The following is a 22,727-nucleotide window of genomic DNA, read 5'->3' on the forward strand; positions in this document are numbered from 1 at the left end:
ACCATACAGGCAGATAGGAGGCTGCACCCTATTTACCAGACTCAGGCCAGCCAGCCAGTCCTGATACTGATGTGTATCTGTGCCAGGGAAACAAGTCTGCATCTTCTGAAAAACCCTGCTGTACACCAGGATGGCGATGCTGTGGTGAGAGTGATCATTAGAAGCAACTCTGCAAAGCTGACTTAATTCAGTATAAGGACAGTCAAATCTCACGCGCTCTAACGTCAGCTTGAACTGCAGATACCAGGTTATCACATGAAGATCCTAGCTCCAAAAACTTCTTTTAGCTTCAAAAAAGAGCAGTTCAAAGCTTAATACCTATGAGACTTGAGACATGGTCTAAAACTCTGCTGGAAACTGCCGGCTGCTACTTCCACTAACAGCTAAAGTGCAACCACTTCACTTCAGTTAGATCTGCTATAGAGGCATTTTTACAATCCGACGATGGTGAGGGGAGAGGCTAGATGCCCGAGCCGCTCTGCTGTCAACAGAGCTGCTGAGCCCCACCCACACAGGTAGCAGCGTGAGAGCACAGGGATGTGTTTGTTCACACTCAACCATGGAAGCCTGCAGACCCCAACAGTCCACGCAGGGCTAGCCGTAAAGAGATGCTTTTATTGGTCCAGCTATTTGCTGTTTGTGCTGTCCCATCTCTAAAAAGAAAAAAGGGCAGAACCTATCTTTCCCTTAAAAAAGTTTAGGCCTGCTGACTTTGAATATAGCCAGAATTTTATTTTGCTCGTCAGGAATAACTGGCTTGGGGAGCAGAGCGGGTGGTGGCAGGGAGCTGAAATCCAGCCCACTCTGCCCAAAGTCCAGCCTGAAGGTGTGGGAAATTTCCAACAGGGAAATTATAATTCAGAGTTTTGAAGAAAACCAGATACAGTTTATCAAGTTGTTAACAACTAACACTATTACTCTTAGAAAGAAAAACTACTGTTTAATAGTTTCTTCTAGGAAGGGAGACCTGCTATGTGATTTAGTTTTTAGAAATTTTATCACAAACCTATTTTTCTTTCAAATCTGGTAGCTCAGAAGGTGTCCTAAAGCTGAGAGAACTAAAGGGACGGAAATGCAGAGGATCTCTCCTGGAAGGGAGGGAGAGGGAGGTCAGGAGCAGAGAGGATGGATGGACCCGTGGAAATCGTACAGTGACAGTAATTCCTGCTTTCATTCCAGGAGCCATGGCAATTCACCAAACCCCGACACAGCTCAGTGCTGCCAGGAGAGCGGGTGCTCTGAAAAAGCAGCTCTGTGTTCCTCCAGACAAGACCAATGAGCCTTGATTTCTTCTGCATATAATCTGACACCATTACAGTTACAACAGAATATATTTTAATATTCAATTATTACCCTCTGACATTCTTTTAACCTAACTGGTGAAGGCTGCTAATAGGTCTAGCCCACACGCCCCAACATTAACATTCTCAAAAACTTCCTAGAGGGAGAAGCAGAAAAATGTCACCCTTGACCATGAGCTTCGCCAGTGGTTCTAATAACTCCTGACATTGAAAAATAACTGGTAGTTTGGGCAGATACAATAGTAGGCAGAGATGGCTTGAAGTCTGGGTAGTGGACATAGGATTTCAGAATGAGTATCAGGCCTAACGAACTCTCAATTTCTTATCTAGAATAACAGGAACAAATAACCCGCAACAGGAAGTGTGACACAGGTGTGGACATCAGACTCCCAAAATGCAACACTGTCATGGCTTAGAAGGTCTAATTGCACAGGACCTTTGCTCCTGCACCTTCATGCAAAGCAGCGGCATCATGGCCGTCTCATCCACGCCGTGGAGCGGTGACAGCTGAAATTAACTTGAAATCCACTACACAGATCAGGTGAGTTCTAGGAATGCACAGAGGGCATATGCTAAGTGTAAACCGGGAGACAATTTCCCGGCGTCCCTCACGCTCTTCCAGGGCTTCGCTGCTCACCACTCTGTCACCAAGTATGCTGACCCTTAGGACATTCAGAAGCGCACTGTGTGATGTTGTCATTAACTGAAAATCTCCTCTCGTTCTCACAGGTCAATGGATTAACCTCCACAGAAGGGAGGGGTGGGGAGAGGGGGCGGAGGGCTCCCAACTCGGTGTGCAGAAATTTGAGGCAGGTGCTGGCTGGATTTCAGCCTTAAGAATGCCATTGGGCAGAGCCCCCCCCCAGAGAGAAGCCACGTTCTAGTAAAAGAGTTGCCATGTTTACTGCTACCCAGACATACAAAATAACTCAGGTGACCCTTTTTAGTTTATTCCTCAGAGTCAAATTTTCCCCCCAAATGCATAACTGCTTTAAATAAAAACTTAACGTAAGTTTTAAATGGCAGCAGCACAAAATTCCCCAGTAAGAACAAATCAACTACTAACTCTGATTAGGAAAAAAAAATAAGTGGAACTCAGCACGTGCTCTGAGTATAAGTGGAACTCAGCACGTGCTCTGAGTATAGAAACTGCAAGAATTCCCTGACAGGATCTCAATTTTTACTGTCATATTTACTGTAAAGTGAAACAGCTCTAGGCACAAACGACCGCAACTATACAGCTTCCTGAGCTGTGTTCTTCCTGATTTTAATGTTGCCTGGTTCTCTTCCTTGACAATCATTTGAACATGCTGGACCCTAAAGTCTGGATAAACACTCCTCTTGAAATTACCACCAAAATGAGAAAGATAAGCAGATGATCCAGCAGAACTAAACAGCAGCAGAAATACAGAATTAAACACAGGAGACAAAAACAAAAATTTGAAAGGGAAACAAAAGACATTTCAAAGCAGACTGTCTGGAAGTGCCTCTTAAGGGCTCTTGTCTCCAATAGCTACGGACAGAGCAGGGAAGACACTAGGGGGAGAGAGCCTACAGGCGGGAGCGGTGTTGCTGTTACATGCTCTCCAAACAGCGAGCATTTCTCAGTGAGGACAAAATGTCTTTCACTAAGGATACAAAAATAAAAGCAAGAATAAGTGTTAGAATAAAGGTTTAATATCACTTAAATTTCACATTTTGTATTTCCCATCCAACTTTCCAGAAATATGCACCATTTCAAGGCGAGTGCATTACAGTCCTGTTAATTAGCACCAGTCCCTAGGATACTTATTTTAAAAATCCAAGGACACTGTAGTTCTAGAATGTCTATTGTTAATTGTAGGCTTTAAGACCAATTAATGTCTAACATCTCTTCTTAACAGTCCACAGGAAAATACCTGTATTATAAATATCGAGGACCTTTGCAGAGGGAAGGAATTCCCAGCCTCTGGTTGACTGAGCTACACACACGATAGCACCAGAGCTCAAGGGTCCACACTTCTGAGCTGCCTGTCTCTTTCTGGACGTCTCTAGACAGACTCGGGATATAAATGATACGTCTGGAAATATCAACATTAAAAATATTAAATGTTTTAATAAAAAAGGAGAAAATATTACTTTTCCTCTGTGTACAAATATCTCACCAAGTTGTCACAGGTAAGTCTGAAGAGGGTTGTGATGCAGGTGAACAGGAATACTTGACATCCTTATACCTGTGAAGGAGTCAGAGCAGGAAACTGATGACATGGGAGAGATCATTAAAAATAAGTCACAATTATTAACTTACAAGAGTCACCTGATCTTTTGACACATTAAAACCAACTTTAGTCTTGGCTTCAACCTCTTTAAAATATATAGTTTTAAGAAAATGTTTTCAATATGCATGAAAAACAACTGGCAGGATGCAGATCTGCAGCTGTTTGTTGAGAACCAAATATCAGGCCCACAGGTTGTTTCAGACACTTTAATATCTGTTGGGACACTGCATACCACGTACCAGGTAACTACAGCTCCCTGGAGCCACAAGACAGTTCCAGACCAAGGCCAGGATTAGAAAGCCGAACTCGGCCCAGCAAGGCCCTTATCCATACTCCCTAGAAGGGACCATTCTGTTCTGAGAAATGACAGGGCATGCGTTTTGTTCAAACTGCTTCAGTCAAGACACTTGAAAAATAAGTTCCTCATTGGCAAGGAGTTGGGGGATAATGTTCATCTCAAAAGGACTTAAAATCTCTGCACTCAGTCACTTTAAAGACATCCTTTAGTCCCTGGAGACAGAGAACACACTTCAGCAGTGAGTCCCCACGCCCTATGTACAGTCATGAAGGGTGCCTCTCCTCTTGCACGCCCTAGCTCTTGGGGCTGGACGGCACTTTCCACAGCAGAGTACATGCCCTTTCCATCTTCCCATCCTGGACATTCAGAAGACAGGAGAATCACAGAAAGGGCAGGGGCTTTGCAGTAACCTCTTAATCCAGTCAGGATCTACAAAAGTAAGACAAGCAGTATTGAGCGTAAACTTCAGAAAAGGCAATCAAATGGGATGAGCCCTGGATGGACCACAGTATTAAGGGATGGGCACTCTGGTCCCAGCTCTGTGTCCCTGCAGAGCCCCTCACTACAACGTTCTAGACGAGGCTGGACTAAATCTGTGGTCCCCAAAGCTGAGTGCGTGATGAAATAGGAAAATAAGGGCAATGAATGAGTGTCTCATAAAGCTAAATTTATTCTCTTTAAAGAAAGGACTATACTTTGTTCTGAGAGTATATCCTTCATACGTGGATAATGTTAAAATACTCTTATAAAATTACAGTAACTTTAAAAAATACATTACTTGGAAAAATAAAAACATGGCAACACTGTGTCAACACTTTCTCCCCCTTTTAAAAACTTCCCTGGTCTGTGAAATACTGTGCTCTACCGGTTAGTACTCTCCAGATCTCAGCGATTCACATTCTTCCCAAGAGCTGTATGCGGCTCAACACAACGTCACCTGGCAGGTGTGTGTTTTTTATTTGTTTCCATCTTTTCCTGATTTCCTGTCTAAATAGTATACCAATTCTCAATTGCAATGAGTGTTTAAAAGTCCCCAACATTTGCTTCAAAATAATCCAATAAGAGGAGGGGGGGGCTTCCCTGGTGGCGCAGCGGTTGAGAGTCCGCCTGCCGATGCAGGGGACACGGGTTCATGCCCCGGTCCGGGAAGATCCCACATGCCACGGAGCGGCTGGGCCCGTGAGCCATGGCCGCTGAGCCTGCGCGTCCGGGGCCTGTGCTCTGCAGCGGGAGAGGCCACAACAGTGAGAGGCCTGTGTACCAAAAAAAAAAAAAAAAAGAGGAGGGAAGCGGGGGGGAGGAGGGGGGAGGACTACAGGTGAAACATGAAAGGTCGTGAGCTGGCAATTTCGGAAGCTGAATGATGGGTACATCAGCGTTTCTTATACTCTTTTTCTCTACTTTTATGATTGCATTTTCCATAACAAAGAGTTAATACAGAACACAAGCTGCCCACACACCAACTTCTCAGAATTAGAGAGCTTCAGCCAGGTTAGAGCAAAAATCAATAAGGGTGTAGTTTTACACAGAACATTCTGTTTTACTTGAGACCATAAATTACCCCCAAAGTGTACACAGGTGTATAATGGTGTCTAGTTAGCTCATTTGGTTAGTGTGATGTTAATGAACCTCAGGTCATAAACTGACATTCATGGGACTGTTTACATCACTAATTCCTGACACACATCTACGATCTTATTTCCAACTAGTTATGTCATAAATGTGGGCTTTGTCACCAGGGCTATCAGGAAAGAGAATACTGACCAACCCGAAAAAGAATCCCACCATGGCTACTAGAAGGATGACTGCAAGTGCATGTCCCTGTTTCAGCAATGCTGTCTTTGTATACGTCATCAGTTGCAGAGTTTTCCTTCAAACACTATACAGTCTATACATGCCATCTAAAACAAGCTTTTCTGAATAAATAATTTGCTTGCAGTGACAGAACAGTAAACTGCAGCCCTACTTACTCCCATACTAAAATGCAACAGGTATGTTAACGTGAATAATGTTCCAGTGACCATTTTTTAATTAGCTGTGGTTCATGATAATAGTGTACAGAGCACGAGGAGCCTGCTCACCATCCCTGATGGCGCAAGACTAAGCAGGAGGGAGGACTTGGGGGTGCTCAACCTCACCCTCCCACAAGCTGGGAAAGCATTCACCTTCTGGGGCTGGATGGCGGGCAATGCTGTCATGGAGCAAACACCTTCTGTATATCAAACTCTGGCAGGACTGGTAGGTTAAAAAGCACCTGAAAGCAGACAGATTGTACCATCAGTTCTACTAACCGTGGAAAGCAGCATAGTATTGAAGGTAACTCACCACATACAGTTATTCTAAAACCACAAGTTAACTAAGTAAAGGGCAAAAACAGTTCACAAATGCACGGCGACAATGTGTCCCTCTGCACAGGCCAGACCTACCCCACCCCACACTTAGTAAAGGGGAAATGTCCGTCAGGTTAAACCAAGATACAAAGCTTCTAATCCAGACAGTCACTGCAGCTTCTTTTTTTTTTTTGCCATGTTTGCAGCACTGAGAAAGAATGTAGTCCGCTTACACCTGATTGCACTGTGAATTTTTCATGTTAAAGAAATCAATTATGTATTATACTGGAAACTATTCTTGTTAGTGATTTTTAAGATTAGGTATAAGCACTGTCTTCCCCAGCACAGTGGGGAAAACCTGAAAGATATAGAAGACAAAATTAATGGTGCAAAAAAAGAAGGGCCATGAACAAAAGCTCAGAGGTTCAATTCCAACCAATGACCATTCACTGAGCATCTACCAGGACCAGGCAAATAAGGGAAGGTGGGCAGCAGTGGATATCAGAGAGAGCACTTGGGCTCTGCGTGGAAGGTTTTCTGCAGGATAACAGAGTTTAGGATGAGCAACTAAGCAGTAAAAAATACAAAGAGGAAGGGAGGGTTGGGGGAAGGAATTCCAAGTAGGTTTACCTTGAGTAAAGACTTGGGTGTACAGGAAGAAAGATTACACCTGGGTGGGAGCAGGCACCCATCCTCACCGGGAGAAATTACACCCAGGTATTCTGCCACTAACTTCAATCAGCAAAAACGAAAATAATTTTTGTGGAAGAAGCCATCTGAGAGACAACGATGTATAGGCCAAGTTCTCAGCTCTGCCGCTAGCCGCCTGTGTGCCTCTGCACAAATTCGGACTTCCCCAGTCCCCAGTTTCCTCATCTGTAAAAATGGGGACAGTGGCGGTGCCCCTCGTGTGGTTCAGGATGCATGTACTGCTCAGAGTCGTGCCTGGCATGCTGGCGGCGCCAACAGGCGCAAGTGGCTGCCGTTACAAGGCCACTACTATTACAAGCTGGCTTCCTCTTCTCCGCAAACATAAGGCGGAACAGTCAGATCGGAAGTCTAGGGACACAGCAAAGGCCGGGAAATCCAGACATCCGTCAGGAAGAGGGAGTGCTGGAGCATCCATACAGTGGAGAACTCTACAGCTGTCAAGAATGGGATCTATGTACTGACGTGGAAAATGCCCACAACATCTTGCTAAGAGAACACGCAAGTTGTTAAGGTAGTTATATGTAGCACAATTCTGTTTCTACTGGAAATAAACTTTAAAAACCTACTGAGTGCCTACCACACACCAGGCATTGTTCTAGAAATAGCCATGAACAAAACAACCAAATTGCCTGTCTTCATGAACTTTCTATTCCAGAGAAAGGAGAAAAACATAAAGTAAAAAATATATTAAGTGGGACTTCCCCAGTGGTGCAGTGGTTAAGAATCTGCCCACCAATGCAGGGGACACGGGTTCGAGCCCTGGCCCAGGAAGAACCCACATGCTGTGGAGCAACTAAGCCTGTGCACCACAACTACTGAGCCTGTGCTCTAGAGCCCACGAGCCACAACTACCGAGCCCACGTGCCACAACTACTGAAGCCCACGCGCCTAGAGCCCGTGCTCCGCAACAAGAGAAGCCTCCGCAACAAGAGAAGCCACCGCAATAAGAAGCCCGCGTCGCGCAACCAAGAGTAGCCCCCGCTCGCAGCAACTAGAGAAAGTCCATGTGCACCAACGAAGACCCAACGCAGCCAAAAATAAATAAAATAGATTTATAAAAAAGAGAAGGTTCCTCATTAAAAAAATATATGTATATATATAGTGGTGATAACTGCTAAGGAGGAAAATAAAGCAAGGAAGAGGGATGAAGACTACATACTGAGACGGGAGAGTTATGTCATCAGGTGTCACGATTTTAGGCAGTGTGGCCGGGAAGGAAGCCCTGTGGACAGCTGCTGGAAGAGCACCCCGGGCAGAGAGGACAGCCAGTGAAGACGTCCAGGGTGGGAGGGGTGCCGCGTGTACCTGAGGAACAAGGAGGCCAGTGCACCTCGAGTGAAGTCAGCAAGCCGGAGAAAATGGCCCCCTTGATGGGGGCCAGGCCACGGAGTCATGACCACTGAATGGATTTTAGCTTTTACTCATCAGAAATGGACAGCCACTAGAGAGTTTTGAGCAGAGGGGGTGACATGAGCTGATGAGGTCATAATAGGATCACAACCTCAGCTCTACTTAGAACAGCCTGGAGGGGCAAGGAAAGACACAGAAGATGGGCTGGGAGATAACTATAATAATCTGGGCAAGAGATGATGGTGTCGTGGACCAGGGATGTAGAGGTGGAGGTAGCAAGAAAAGGCTGGATTCAAATTTGAAATGCCTTTAAAACTTCCAAACAGAGCAACTGAGCAGGTGCTTAGATATGAAGTCTAGACTGAAGGGGAATGATTCAGACTAAAGCAATATGTTTAAGTTACCAGTGTACAGATGATAGGCGACAGTCCAGGGAGAGTGGTGACAGAAGAAAGACAGGTCCAAAGATGGACATCAAGGAGATACTGTGTCCAGAGGGCCAGGTGATAACAAAGCGCTTTAAGGAGGAGGAAGAGGGAGTGACCAACTGCGTCACGTGCAGCCCGTGGGGCCATAAGATGAAGACGTGCCAAGGTTCCCTCTTAGAGTGAGACGGAGGAAGACCTCTACCTTTTGTTAGAGATAAACCAAACAGAGTACAGAAGCACTTTATATTCTATTAACTTCAGCAGGTATTGCTTTTGTCATACTGATTTTTAAAAATTTAATGCTACTTCAGAGCAAAATAATATTACCAAAATAAATAAACCCCTATATACAAGACGCAGAAAATAACCCATCATTAAAGGGTGTCTCGCTTGAGTCAAACGGATGGTAAAAAGCCCACACCAGGTTTTATAGTAGCAGCTTTTCTCCAACCTAATGGCATGGGCAACATATACTTTGGATAAACACTTTACAGTGGTTTGTGTGACACAAAACTGGAAAATGAGCAAAAGCAGCTTACCGGAGCCAAATGTGGCCATTGGAACAGACTGCCTGTTTGCGATCTGTGAATGGCAAAATCTCTTTACACAAACTACAGTGCTCAGGGAAAGTCTGCTTGTTCATCTTCTTTGAGATGTGTCCGATCAGCACCTAGTGAGACAAAGCAGTCAGCATGTTTTGTGGTGAGCGCGGGGCTTCCTAACACAGAGGAGAAATGGAAACCTACACGGCATCTGACACACAGCAGGAGCTCTGCACCTCCACGTAGGCCCAGCACTCTCTCTGAAAAGTAAAAAAGCTGGACCTTCAACTCGTGTCAACTGGCTGAGTGCAACAAAATAAATTCATTCAGGCACCCTGTGACGACAGAGTGAACTTTACCCACTAAAGGGAATACTGTTCTGAAAACGCAAATCTTATTACTTGCCTTTAATTGCTTCTGAAACAAGGACTTCAGAGTTCTGTTAGAAGACAAAGTATTCAGCTATACTTACAATGTTTTGACTTTAAGAAAAACATAATCTCTATAGGCAAAATATCATGTGAAACACTAACTCTGTAGAACTATAGAAATGTCTATTCTTAAAGCAATTATGCCCCAATAAAGATGTTAAAAAAAAGTCTATTCTTTAAGAAAAGCTTACAAAGTAAAAAGATAATCAAGATTAAAAAATAATAATTTCCCCTTCTGATGGCCCAAAGACCCATGACCAATCCAGTCAGCCTGCAGTTGGAGACCAACTGACCCCACAGCAGAGGCATGGCGGGACCCACTGTGCGAGTGGGAGAGATGGACGGGGCGGGCTCTGGGCCTTGGCCCTACTTCAGCTTTGCTTGTTTCTCTGCTTTATTAGAGTTGCATCACTCCAAAAATGAAAGTCTGCAAAACACTGATCTACTTCATTATTTTGTTGGAAAAACACCTTTACCAGCTATATTACTGGGAGGCATGGGATACACCAATCCTTAAGAACTACCTTGTCTTACTAGCAGATAATGTCCTTCAAAGTTTTAATCCATTGACACTTAAGCTCTTGTGAAAGAACTTCTTAGTCTGTGATTCACTAAAATTAGTTTACTGAAGTTCTGAAGGGTATCTTAATAGCTCGAAAGGGTGTCTTACCTACTCTACATATAATTTACAAATTTAAAGCCCATTAACTTTTGGCCTTTTTGGCCTTGAAAATTCTTATTCATGGTCCCTTATAGCAGGGACAACCAATGTACTAGGTTTGAAAAGATTCATTTTTATGAACACTTTATGAATAAAGTAAAAGTAGGATTTTACTTTATTTTCTAGTTGTTGAAAACAAAGTTTATTCCCTGTCTTTCAAAATATGTGCATTTATTAAGAAAACTGTCCAATGGTTTACTGTCAGATTTCACGAGCAACCTTCAAAGCAGGAGATAAAGAAAGTTATAAATTCCAAGTTACAAGTTAAGTACTCTCCTTAGCCTTTAACTAGTAAACTCCAAAACAAAAAACATTTGTTTTACGCAGTAGGATTTTAAAACATGAAACGTATCGTGTTCAATCAAAACTCAGTTGCTGTAGATGGGCAGAGTATAATCTTCCCTTCTTTAAATTGGCTCTGTTGGAACCAAGTAACTATGCTAAATGTAGCTTTCCATGTTCATGCAGCATCTGGACAATTATTCTGATCATTGCCAACCAGCTTCCATTACAAATTTCCTAAAATGTTTTTGTTAATATTTTACACTTATAATATCCCTGCTAGGTCCTATGAACCAGTGATACCAGAAAACTCTTCCACACAATTTAGACCACAATGAAACAATTCTTAAAAGTTGACTTTCAAGGATGAAAAGTCAGTTACATGAACAGTACATCTTAACTACTCAGGTGTGAATGAAAGTACTGCCTGCCGTACCAGTAAACAAAGGATGTTGCTGCCATCGAGCCATCACATTACAGCTGCCCGTCGGTGACCCCTGAGGGAACTCATGATGGAAGCAGGATGCCCCCCCACCCCGACCCTGCCCCCCTGCCCCGGCACCTAGCAGTCAGCCGCTACAGCCACCCCTGATGGGGCACCAAGGCGACTCGAGATGAGAAGCACAGGATACTGGCCCCACGTAGCTGAGGTGCACATCAAAGGAATGATTTCAGTGAGCCCAGACTTTGCATCTTCCCATACATAGAAAAGTGCTAAATTTCTTAACTTCAGATATCTGGTTTTCCTTAATTAACAGTCATCTTTAATGCTGCAACTACCCTGGTCTTTGTTACAACAACTCCAATAGATCCTGGCTCCACCCCCTTGCCCCTTGGGAGCAGTCCCTCAGAGCTATCTGAGATGCTGTGTCCCAGGCTTAAGTCCTCAGTTTTGTCTGCCAAATAAAATGTAACTGAACTTTTAGGTTGTGTATTTTTTTTCAGTCAACATCAGATTGTTGCAAACATCCTTAAGAAATAATTTTAGGGGTGTACGGGTAAATATGTACGTACACACACACACACCTTTCCAACAAGAAAATGCAACAAGTGATTCGTGAATGGTTTGACATTAGGCATGGAAGATATCTGAATTTATTACCTGCAATTAATATTTTAGATAAGACTTCAGGCAGTGAGAATAAATATCAAGCTTCAGAGTAAAAAGAACCACCGACATCTGTGGTCCTGAATATTTTAGTATACAGTATGTTCCTTAAAACACAATTCTTCAGGATTTTAAAAGCTGTTAGCTCAGGATTCCTGATTAATAAGTCTATACAACACTGAGCTACACAAAGTTAAATGATTTCTTTCCTATAGGAATTCCCAGAACCCTTAGAAGGATGATATACACTGGGAACCTTTAAGAGGAGTATAGCGTATGCAGTATTTCCCCAAGCTTGGAACCCTACTGTTCTGTCAGGGAACTTGAATTCTGTGAAATACATTTTGGATAATACTGTAAGATTGTTCTATCATCAAAATAAAGATTATACCCAGTTTTTATAACAAAACAACAATGTATAAGTAATTATTTGTTTAGCTCCTATGCCCTTCTAGACTAAATCAGAAGACCCCCTCAAGTACTATCAAATGGAAACAGTCCCGGCCACAGTCCTCCCACTTCCCAAACCTTCTGCAAACAGGAAGGGAAAGGAGGGTGTGCCACACTTCCCCTGCTGGGTCTGCCCAATCACAACGTGGTCTGCTTCTGGAGCTCATCCACAGCCTGGAAATCTCCCAAACCTTGCGTACCAATCAAGGCCACAGTGAGGGTAAGAACTGAAATATCGTTTGTGTGATATGAGTATGTCCTCTGCATTAATCTGTTTCTTATTTATTCTCCTGCACCTCATGCCAATCAATTACCTAAAAAATGTCAAAGCAAAGTGGAGCTTTACGAACTAAGTTTAGGTCATTTCTTTCTCACAAAGAAAGCAGACTTTTCAGATTCAGTGTTTTTGTTAATAAACACCTACCCGTGCGGTTCTGTCATCATACTCTTCATCCGACATTAAAAAGTTACAGAGTCCCCGGGTGGGGATGCTGGTGTTTTCTGTGATCCAGGTGTGCAGGTATACTTCGCCTAAGACTCGCTTCATGTGCTCCCGGGTCAAGTGCATTTCCACAGCTTCAATTTTCCCTTGGATTTCAAGGAGCTTCTCTTCCATTGGCTCTCGGCCTCCAGTGTCTCCAGGCTGAGTGACTGAGTCATCTGTGGGGCCCTCTGGATCACCTCCTTTGCTCTTCTCCTGAAGGCCTTGCTTATTCGTCTGTTCGGAGGCAGCGCCTTCTTCCTGCTGCTCGCCGTCAGCATTGCCCGTCCCAGGTGAGTCAACTAGTAAGATTTTTGAGTCCTCAAGGATGGGTCTGCATAAGGCTTCTGAAGCGGTTTTCTGCATTGACTGGTATAAAATTCTCAGGAGGAAGAGTTTGAAACGCCAATAATAGGTGGCCCCACTGCTTTCAATCTTTTTTTCCAAAGCTTCTTGTAAAAATTGAGGGATACGTTTATCTTTTAAAATCTTCCAACGTACTAGGTCTATTAAATCTACCTGCTTAAAGAGATTTTGAATTGAAGATTGCAGAAGCTTAGCAGCTGCCTCTTCAAAGGCTTTGAGAGTAACAAACTGAACCTGGTAGTTTTTGTTAACGGGATGGAGGCCGTTGACCATGCCCTCAGTGGTAATGACGGCCAGGTACGCACCACAGGGGCTCACAGCTATCCCGTGTGTCCTCACTGAGCCAAACACATCCGAGAGTTTAATCAAATGGTGTTCAAACTTCAATGCAACATCTGTGAAAATGGGAACCAGCTGCCTCACCTTCCCATCACTGGAACAAGTATATACCGTCCCATTCTGCTTGTCTGCAGTCATGGAGACAATCGGCAGTGAGTGCAGGCCTGTGACATGAGAATTGTGAACATTCAGACCTGCTTTGGAGATCAGAAGAAGACACCAAAACACATAGGGTCCTCTTGCGGCCACCACTAAGCTACAACTACACTTCTGGTAAGGGTGATACAGCGGTACACACTTGATGCTGTGTACTGGCAACTGGTCCATTTCTTTCCACAAGACGACAGGCTGCCTTAACGTGAAATAGCCTTTAACTGCTTTGAGATTGACAGGAAGAATTTTTACAGGTCCAAAAGCACTCCCCACGATAAGGCCGCTCATTTTCCGATTATTGTGCTCATATTCCCACCAAAACAAAACACTAGGAGAGTTGATTCCTGACTCAATTGTGTTGCATGAAGAGATGGATTCCTTTCCTACAAACGGTAGCTGAAACTGCCACACAGCAATGTTGCCGTTTTCAAAGAGGACGGCCAGGAGCACGCTGCCCACGTCGCGGCACTCGTTGTTATGCTTGACCTGCTGAGTGGTACAGATGCCTGACCACTCCATCCTGACTGGTGTCTGCATACTGTGTCTTCTCTGAAACTCAGCAAAATCCCTGAGATTCCCTTCCGGGGCCTCACTTTTAGAGAACCTGTAACTGGTTTCATAAAGACGTTCCCCATAAATCTCCGTCAGGTCGACCAGCTGGACCCACTGCAGTCTGTTGAGGTTAGCCTGGATGGTCAGGCGATTGTCCATGGTCAGTGCTGCCAGGAGGCACCTGCCATTAGCATCGCAGCCCATGGGGGACCAGCTAGTGTACTTGAATCCTCTCAGTGGTGGCAAAGCCTTCCCCTCAGGGTTGAACACCCTGTCCAACATGAAAGTCTGACTGACTGTGGGGTCTTCAGAGGCGGCAAATTTCTCCTTACACTCAGCAACTTCCGTTTTTGAGCCAACCTGAAAATAAGAGATATAAAAACTATCAGATAAATATTTCACTCTAAGAGGACTATATTTACATTGATTAGGGTGAATTAACTGATTCATATAAATACATAAATCAGTTACATGTTTACATATTATAAATATGTAAAACAGTAATTTGATATCAGTTCTGTTAATTTTGGCATGACATGCATTTGAAAGATCAAGCCCGTGTCTAAACCTAAGTGAGCATTCACTCAGGTAATGGCAATTTTTTTTTAAGGGTCAGAATAAGTGCTGTCATTATTCATAGCCTCGTTCCCACATGGTTCTCAGAATTGACATATGCAGTAGCAATGACAAAGATGTACTTGATTCTAAAGAGTCAGCTAAGCATTCTGCTGAACTAGTCACAAAACAATAAAGGAGAAAGTCATGAAAAAACATCTACCTATATACATCTTTGATACAATTAGATGTCTGGATTTTTAACAATATTTTTGTAATACAAATGTCAGCTCTTAAGTTTTCTATCTGAAATTTCATTTATAAATTACGCTGAGAGCCAACTCCAACAGTGCTGTCCACTGTTTCTTTCTTTTCTTGTTTTAATTAATTAATTTATTTTTATTAATTTATTTTTGGCTGCGTTGGGTCTTCGTTGCTCTGTGCAGGCTTTCTCTAGTTGCGGTAAGCGGGGGCTACTCTTCGTTGCGGTGCACAGGTTTCTCACTGTGGTGGCTTCTCTTGTTGCGGAGCACGGGCTCCAGGCGCATGGGCTTCCGTGGTTGTGGCACGTGGGCTCTAGAGCGCAGGCTCAGTAGTTGTGGCACACGGGCTTAGCTGCTCCGTGGCATGTGGGATCTTCCCAAACCAGGGCTCGAACTCGTGTCCCCTGCATTGGCAGGCGGATTCTTAACCACTGCGCCACCAGGGAAGTGCCTGTCCACTGTTTGTATAGAATAATGTCCACTGCCGTTAGACTATTTGCCGTTCCCTGAACACTCCCACTCTGCCTTCCCTGGCTCCCTTGTGTAGAATGCTCTCGTTCCTCCTATTTGAATCCCATCCCTCCTACCAGGTCAAACTCTATGAGGCCTTCTGAGATCATTCTAGCTTTCATTCATCTCTCCCTCCTCCAAGTCTGTAACATACATGAGCAGTGCTATTTATTTAATGTCTAGGTGTACAATGGTGAGCTCTTTAGAAAGATTTTAAAGGGACATTAAAGATAGAGGAGAGATAAATGACCAAAAGAAAGTGGTCCAGAGCTATAAGAAAATAGTCAGAAAGGCTAAAGCCCCAAAAGAACACAGGTCAATTAAAATATGGTTTCTGGGGGCTTCCCTGGTGGCACAGTGGTTAAGAATCTGCCTGCTAATGCAGGGAACATGGGTTCGAGGCCTGGTCTGGGAGGATCCCATATGCCGCGGCGCAACTGGGCCCATGAGCCACAACTACTGAGCCTGCGCTCGGGAGCCCATGTGCCACAACTACTGAGGCCTGCGCGCCTGGAGCCCGTGCTCCGCAACAGGAGAAGCCACCGCAATGAGAAGCCCACACATCGCAACAAAGAGTAGTCCCCGCTCCACGCAACTAGAGAAAGCCCGCGTGCAGCGACGAAGACCCAACGCAGCCAAAATAAATAAATAAATAAATAAAAATAAAATACAATATGGTTTCTGTTATGTCAGAAGTAGGAAGAAGAAAAGGACGTGAACCACTGTCTTTAGAGAAATGGGTAACAGAGAAAGCAGAATCTTTCGATTCCTTTTTACTGTCAATCTTCTTTTACATAGAGGCTGATCTTCAAACTGGAAAGGGTAGATTAAACATCATTAAAAAGAATTCAAGCCTAAATATACATGGATAAAACGAAACTCACTTTAAATGAGTTTAAGTCCCCAAGCCCAGAGCAATTACACTCCAGAATATAGAAAGACCTTGGAAGATGAACTCAGAACCATTACATTCCTTGATAAAGCTTGGACAACCAGAGATGTGTCAGAAAACCATAATGCAACAAATAGTTAACTGCTAAATTGCATAATACATAAGCATATAAAATGAAAGGTAGAGATAAAGTCCAACAAATGAATTAGAAGACTAACTTTTCCTAAAGTGTGTAAAACAGAACATCACTCCCCTAAATTGCCCCTTGAAAAAGAGGTCTATAACCAAATAAGTTTTGAAAATGCTATATATTATATATTATTCCCCCGTCAAGAGTTACAGCCAGGGAGCTACTGAAGAGACTTATTTAACCAGAGTTATCCAAACTTTTACTTTTTATTTACTTATTTATTTTTTTACCATTTTTAAAAAACTGGGGTATAGTTGCTTTACAGTGTTGTTAGTTTCTGCTGTACGGCAAAGTGAATCAGCTATACGTACACATGTATCCCCTCTTTTTTGGATTTCCTTCCCATTTAGGTCACCACAGAGCATCGAGTAGAGTTCCTTGTGCTCAACAGAAGGTTCTCTTTAGTTACCTATTTTATACATATTAGTGTATATGTGTCAGTCCCTATCTTCCCAGTTCATCCCACCCCCACCCTTCCCCCCTTGGTGTCCATACGTCCAAACTTTTTTTTTTTAAACAACAGAACCTTTCGGGGGGCTATCATCTCTGGAAATTGTGTCTTGGGCAGTGTATCTTGATTTTAGTGTAGTCTCTTGGATACACCTACAGACATGCTGGAGAAATACAGACTGGAAATTCCAATTAAATACAGGTGTCACTGGCTAACCTGTTAATAAAACAATGCTAATCAAAGCCCAGAGCTTTGGATGGGTATATAAAATTTGAGTGAAAATCTTTCCTGTGATGCCAGACTGCCTGGATTCAAATCCTGGCTCTATCATACACTAGCTCTGTAACCCTGAGCAAACTGTTTAAACCTTCTGGCTTTAATTCCTCGTCTATAAAGAGTATAATAATACATGTTCTCATAGAGTTTGGAAGGTTAATTAAGTCAATGTATGTAAAGCACATACTAATAAATACTCAATAAATGTTATCTATGATGACAATTATTAATACTCTCTGAGGATTAAGTAAATGTTAATGAGACCTAATAAAAGTATGTAAAATGCAGGGTAGATAGGCATTAAGTTGTCCACCAAATGAAGGGTAGATATAAAATTGTTCACCAGGGCTTCCCTGGTGGTGCAGTGGTTGAGAGTCCGCCTGCTGATGCAGGGGACACGGGTTCGTGCCCCGGTCTGGGAAGATCCCACATGCCGCGGAGCGGCTGGGCCCGTGAGCCATGGCCGCTGAGCCTGCGTGTCTGGAGCCTGTGCTCCGCAACGGGAGAGGCCCGCGTACTGCAAAAAAAAAAAAAGGACCCTAAAATTGTTCACCAAATCCCATAATACTGTAAACTAAGCAATAATCCTCAGACTAGGATAATTTACTATTACAATAAAATCTACTATAGAACTGAAAGTAAACTTACAGAATGCGTAACCCCAAACAGCAGCAGAATGAAATAAAGGAAGCTCAAGCTTGGTCCTACTCACTGCAGGAAGAATCCTTGACGGAACGGAGAGCAGTGTGGATGTCAGCCAGTAGGGAAAGTCCTTAGGGTTTTTTGTGCAGTAATTTCTAATATGTTAGGTAGTTTGAATTAGCCTACTGGCCCTCCCCTCAACTCTCCATATCACAAACTAGTTAACAAATCAAAACAAGTACTCAGATGCCCTAGAAGCATACCAGTTAAGAGTCCAGCTCCCAGAGGCTGACCCCAGCCAATCATTTGACTATATCCTGTTCCTAGTTGGCCACTATTACAACTAATAGCTACGTACTTCGTAAGCACCTAACAAATAAAAACTCATTTGAAGCTACTAGATAGCAAACTTCTTGAGGGCAGGAATATAATTCCAAAGACAGGAAATAGTTATTTTACTTAATGTAGTAGATGGAGTTAATGTTACTAACGTTCTTAACAACTGATACAAATTAGTTATGCATATATTATTAGAATTTGGAACTGTGTACAACTAGATGATTCATTAAATCAGCAGTCCAATGGGAAAAGAAACTGCAACTTACTCTTTTTTTAAATTAATTAATTAATTTTTGGCCGCGTTGGGTCTTCGTTGTGGTGCGTGGGCTTGTCATTGCGGTGGCTTCTCTTGTTGCGGAGCACAGGCTCTAGGCACACAGGCTTCAGTAGTTGTGGCACATGGGCTCAGTAGTTGTGGCTCGCGGGCTCTAGAGCGCAGGCTCAGTAGTTGTGGTGCATGGGCTCAGATGCTCCACGGCATGGGGGATCTTCCTGGACCAGGGCTCGAACCCATGTCCCCTGCACTGGCAGGCGGATTCTAAACCACTGCGCCACCAGGGAAGTCCGCAACTTATTCTTAAGTCACTATTTTATTGCTTTTCAGATTTATATAATTCACCTTTATATCACATAACCTCAGTGCCCAGGACAGTAACTTGCAAATTGCAGATAATATGTCAACTATTATTTAACTGCATATTTTCCTGAAAAAATTCATAATCTAAATAATGATCAGACAAAAGCTTCAAAGAGGTTTAGTATCTACCTTCTAGCAGTGCTACATACTGAAATCTAGGTTGCAGAATGTCCATCTTTCATGTTACAGCGAGCTGGACAGCACCAAGTAGATTTAAATCCACAGGGACCGTCAACGGGTAGTGCAGTCAAAGTATACATAGAGACTTCTTTACATTCCTACCATTACTCCAGTTTTATCCCACAGAAGCCTCTTTTAGAACTGCAGGACAACTCAGCATTCATTCACCAGGCAGTGCTAGGCTAGTAAGCCTGCTGATTGGTGGTTTCTGTGATGTGCATACTGAAGAACAGTGCAGAAGGGGAAGATGCCACTAATTAGTTTCAGGAAAGCAATCAATTACCAGAGGGATATATAAAGATTTCCTATTACTCATTTCTCAGATGTGGAACCAACTACAGAGTCAAATTTTTATCAGAATACAGTACTATAAATAACTTCATATCCACAGTCATAGCATTAACCCAAGCTCCTTCCTTCATACTTGTATGACTATTTTTTAAATTGAGCATTTACAGTGTGCCAGGAACTGTGCTAAGTAATTACACATGTGTATGTATGTACATGTATGTACGTATATAAATATATATTTAACTGAATCTTCTGAAAATTCTAAACAAGGCTTTATTTATTTATTTATTTATTTTTGCGGTACGCGGGCCTCTACCTGTTGTGGCCTCTCCCATTGCGGAGCACAGGCTCCGGACGCGCAGGCTCAGCGGCCATGACTCACGGGCCTAGCCGCTCCGCAGCAATGTGGGATCTTCCCAGGCCGGGGCACGAACCCACGTCCCCTGCATCGGCAGGCGGACTCTCAACCACTGCGCCACCAGGGAAGCCCAAGGTAGGTTTTATTACTCTCCTTTTATAGATAGGCCTATCTTGCTATCTGGTGCCAAAGTGCAATCTCTTAACCCCTGTTTTATACTGACGCCAACAATCATGTACTTGCCTCTAGGCCAGCCAGATTCATATTCCTGAACCACACCAGGTCAGTCCACGTCCATGATATTGTAACAGCACTTTAGGCCTTCCTAGATTGAAGTCAACCATCTCAGACTGACCTTCAAAGTTCCCAAACTGGCCTCACTTTACTTCCTCTGACTCTCTAGGAAAGCTACTCGAACTCAACTGCTGACCCATCATTATTTACACAAACAGCAGCACGTTATGCTCATGATTTGCATGTATGTGTGCGAGACGGGCACCTCATTGCTGCCATCTGGATGACCCTTTCCTCCGGAGGACTTCTTACAACCCAAACCCTACCTTTTTTTAGGTCTGCTGCAGATTCACCACCAAATAACCTTCCGTGATAAAAGCATCTCGCTTCACTATTCCTTCCTTTCTTTAAATTCTCTCTGCTAAAGTATTAAATCTCTACCATACTGAGACACACACTTAAGATTTTCTCTAGCTGATGTGCATATGAACATCCTTAGCAACAGTAAGTTCCTTTTCAGCAGAGGATACACCTTTTAAAACCCCTTTGTTCTGCCTCCCTCCTTGAGTGTTTCTCAGTTCAGTAGCATTAAGAACATCTATCCACCTGATTGGTTATACTTGAATCAATTTGTTCACATCTTGTCCAAGATCTTAGAAGGCTTAGTCATACAGGTTTACCAATGATCCAACTCAACATCAACTTATCAGTTTCAAACTTGGATTAAGTATCCTAAAAAGTGGTGTGGGTTCCCTGTACCCTACCCAGTTAGTGATTCCTATTTTAAATGGCTGTGCAGAGTAAGAGTTTTTTAAAAAAAACTTCAAGTTCACAAAAATACGTTCTCTTTATATAGATACATATCCTTACAACGTTTATCACTACCTATTATTACACTGTTATTTGTTCACGACTTGCAAAAAGAAGGTAAGCTCCATGAGGACAGGGACTTTGTTTTGTACAATGCTTTACTTCCAGAACCTAGATTGGTGCCTAGCTGATACACAGTGGTATTCAAAAATGTGTTGAAAGAATGAATACACACTTTGACTGTCACATATATGCATACAGATCTATAAAAGAAACAGCGAAAGTTTTAATACTTTTAAACCACTAAAATGAACAATACGACTTACTACTTAAAAAAAAACCCAAAAACTTGCAAATGGTGATGACAGAACAATAAAACTTCAGGAGCCCTAAAGTTCTGAAGGCAAACTTAGTTAATACGAAACCGAAAGCACTAAATTTACACGGAGATCTCGGGCTTTAAGTTTAAGAACTTATTTTCCAGAAGCTCTATTTTTCGTTCTACATCCCAAAGCCTCTTAGTTATTGAAGAAAAACTGGAGTACTAACCCCGACATCCAGTATTTATCCATCTGCGCAAGATGAGAAGCAAAGACCATTTATAATAAAGTCACTGAAACAGTAAAGACAATGGAAAGAACCAATTTTTCTCCTCCAAAGCAAAAGAGGCGCAAGTGGAGGGCACAACACAGTAAACAAAGCCAGCCAAAGGCCTCGGGGGGGCAAGCCCCAGACAACAGGAGCAACGGCAGAGGCAGGTCTGGGGTTGGGTCAACAGGGGGTGGAGCCTCAGAAAGCACCGAGGAAAGAAACGGCGCTGGCAGCCGGCCAGACGCTGGGGCGAAGGGAAAACGTGGCTCCGAGAGGGACCTCCCGAGATGTGTGCGGTGTGTGTGTGTGTGTGTGCCGGCAGCCGGCCGAGATGTGTGCGGTGTGTGCGTGTGTCGGGAGTGGATGGGTGACCCGGGAAATCGGGCGTAAACGTCTGGACGGTTTTTTCTTTTTTAAGCTACCGTGACCCTAAGCGCTGGAGGCGAGGAGGGGAATCCCCGGACTAGGCGTGGGCCGGGATTCCCCAGGGACCCGTGACGCGGGCGCGGGAGGGGAGCAGGCAGAGACCCAGGGCTGCGGCCCGGGGATGACTTACTTTGAGGAAGCAGCTGTTGAGAGGCGCAGACACCGAGGTGCGGTGGATAACCAGGTCCTGGCCCGGGTTGTGCACGTCGCAGATGAGCTCCAGCACAGCGATGCTGCGGGCCGTGGACACCGACACGCGGTGGTCCTCGGACCACGCCAGCGGCTCCAGGCCGCTCACCGCATACTGCAGCCTCACCGCCGGTTCTCGCCGAGTCACTAGGAGGCGGAACGCGGCGCTGGGCCCGGGGGCCGCGTCCGCCCCCGGCTCCTTCCCGCCCGCCTCGCCCTCCTTCTCCTCGGGTGGCGCAGGGCGGTCGGCCGCGGGCCCCACCCGGGCCTTGGCCGTATTCATCTCTCCTCGGATGCAGAAGCCGGACCCCGGGCGCACCAACCGCGCGTCACCGTCCCGTTGCCGCCTCCCGCAACGCGGCCGCCTGCCCCCGACGTCCTTAGCTGCGGTTTTCTCCCCTCAGGCCCGAAGCGCCGCCGAGCCAGGAAGGACCCCGCCGTTGCTAGGCGACCCAGCCCTGCCAGGTGGCCAAGGCGCTGCCTGTAAAAAAAAAGCTACTCCTCTGCTGGCCGGACGGAAGCGCCCGGGCTGGACAGCGCGTGGGAGAAAGGCAGGGACCCCACCCCACCCTCAGCCCCCGCCGCGGCGTGGCCAATCCCCAAGCCCTTTTAGGGACCTCCCGGGGCAACTAAGGTGCTGAGGGAACAGTAACCGGGCGGCAAAGGAAGGAAACATTGGTTCGATGGGGCACGCCTCTTCTTGTTTCTCAAAGGAATTCAAAGAACTGCACGGCATGAACTGTGGGGTTGAGTGTGACTTGACACCCCCTGCCATAGGCCAAGCCACGAGGG

The 22,727-nt window shown here is 44.4% G+C and overlaps 1 protein-coding gene across 1 annotated transcript; it reads right to left on the reverse strand.

Moving 5' to 3' along the window:
* Nucleotides 1–2,979: 2,979 nt before the first annotated feature.
* On the reverse strand, nucleotides 2,980–22,320 carry GTF3C4 (general transcription factor IIIC subunit 4). The gene is made up of 5 exons (XM_082843063.1): nucleotides 21,877–22,320; nucleotides 12,635–14,461; nucleotides 9,216–9,346; nucleotides 6,023–6,111; nucleotides 2,980–4,286 (listed from the first exon to the last, which is right to left on the reverse strand). The coding sequence occupies exons 1-5, from the start codon at nucleotides 22,216–22,218 to the stop codon at nucleotides 4,222–4,224; spliced, it is 2,454 nt and encodes an 817-aa protein (XP_082699189.1). The 5' UTR covers nucleotides 22,219–22,320; the 3' UTR covers nucleotides 2,980–4,221.
* Between the last annotated feature and the right edge of the window lie 407 nt (nucleotides 22,321–22,727).

Source organism: Leucopleurus acutus (genome assembly GCF_964270905.1).
Source record: "Leucopleurus acutus genome assembly, chromosome: 7".
NCBI lineage: Eukaryota > Metazoa > Chordata > Mammalia > Artiodactyla > Delphinidae > Leucopleurus > Leucopleurus acutus.

Excerpts from the sequence above, each read along its gene's own strand:
- GTF3C4 (XM_082843063.1), bottom strand. The coding sequence starts at position 22,218 with ATGAATACGGCCAAGGCCCGGGTGGGGCCCGCGGCCGACCGCCCTGCG. Across the intron at positions 9,347-12,634 it reads ATGATGACAGAACCGCACGG|GTGCTGATCGGACACATCTC; the intron begins GTAGGTGTTTAT and ends TTGTCTCACTAG. Across the intron at positions 4,287-6,022 it reads CCGCCATCCAGCCCCAGAAG|ATCCTGACTGGATTAAGAGG; the intron begins GTGAATGCTTTC and ends TTACTTTTGTAG.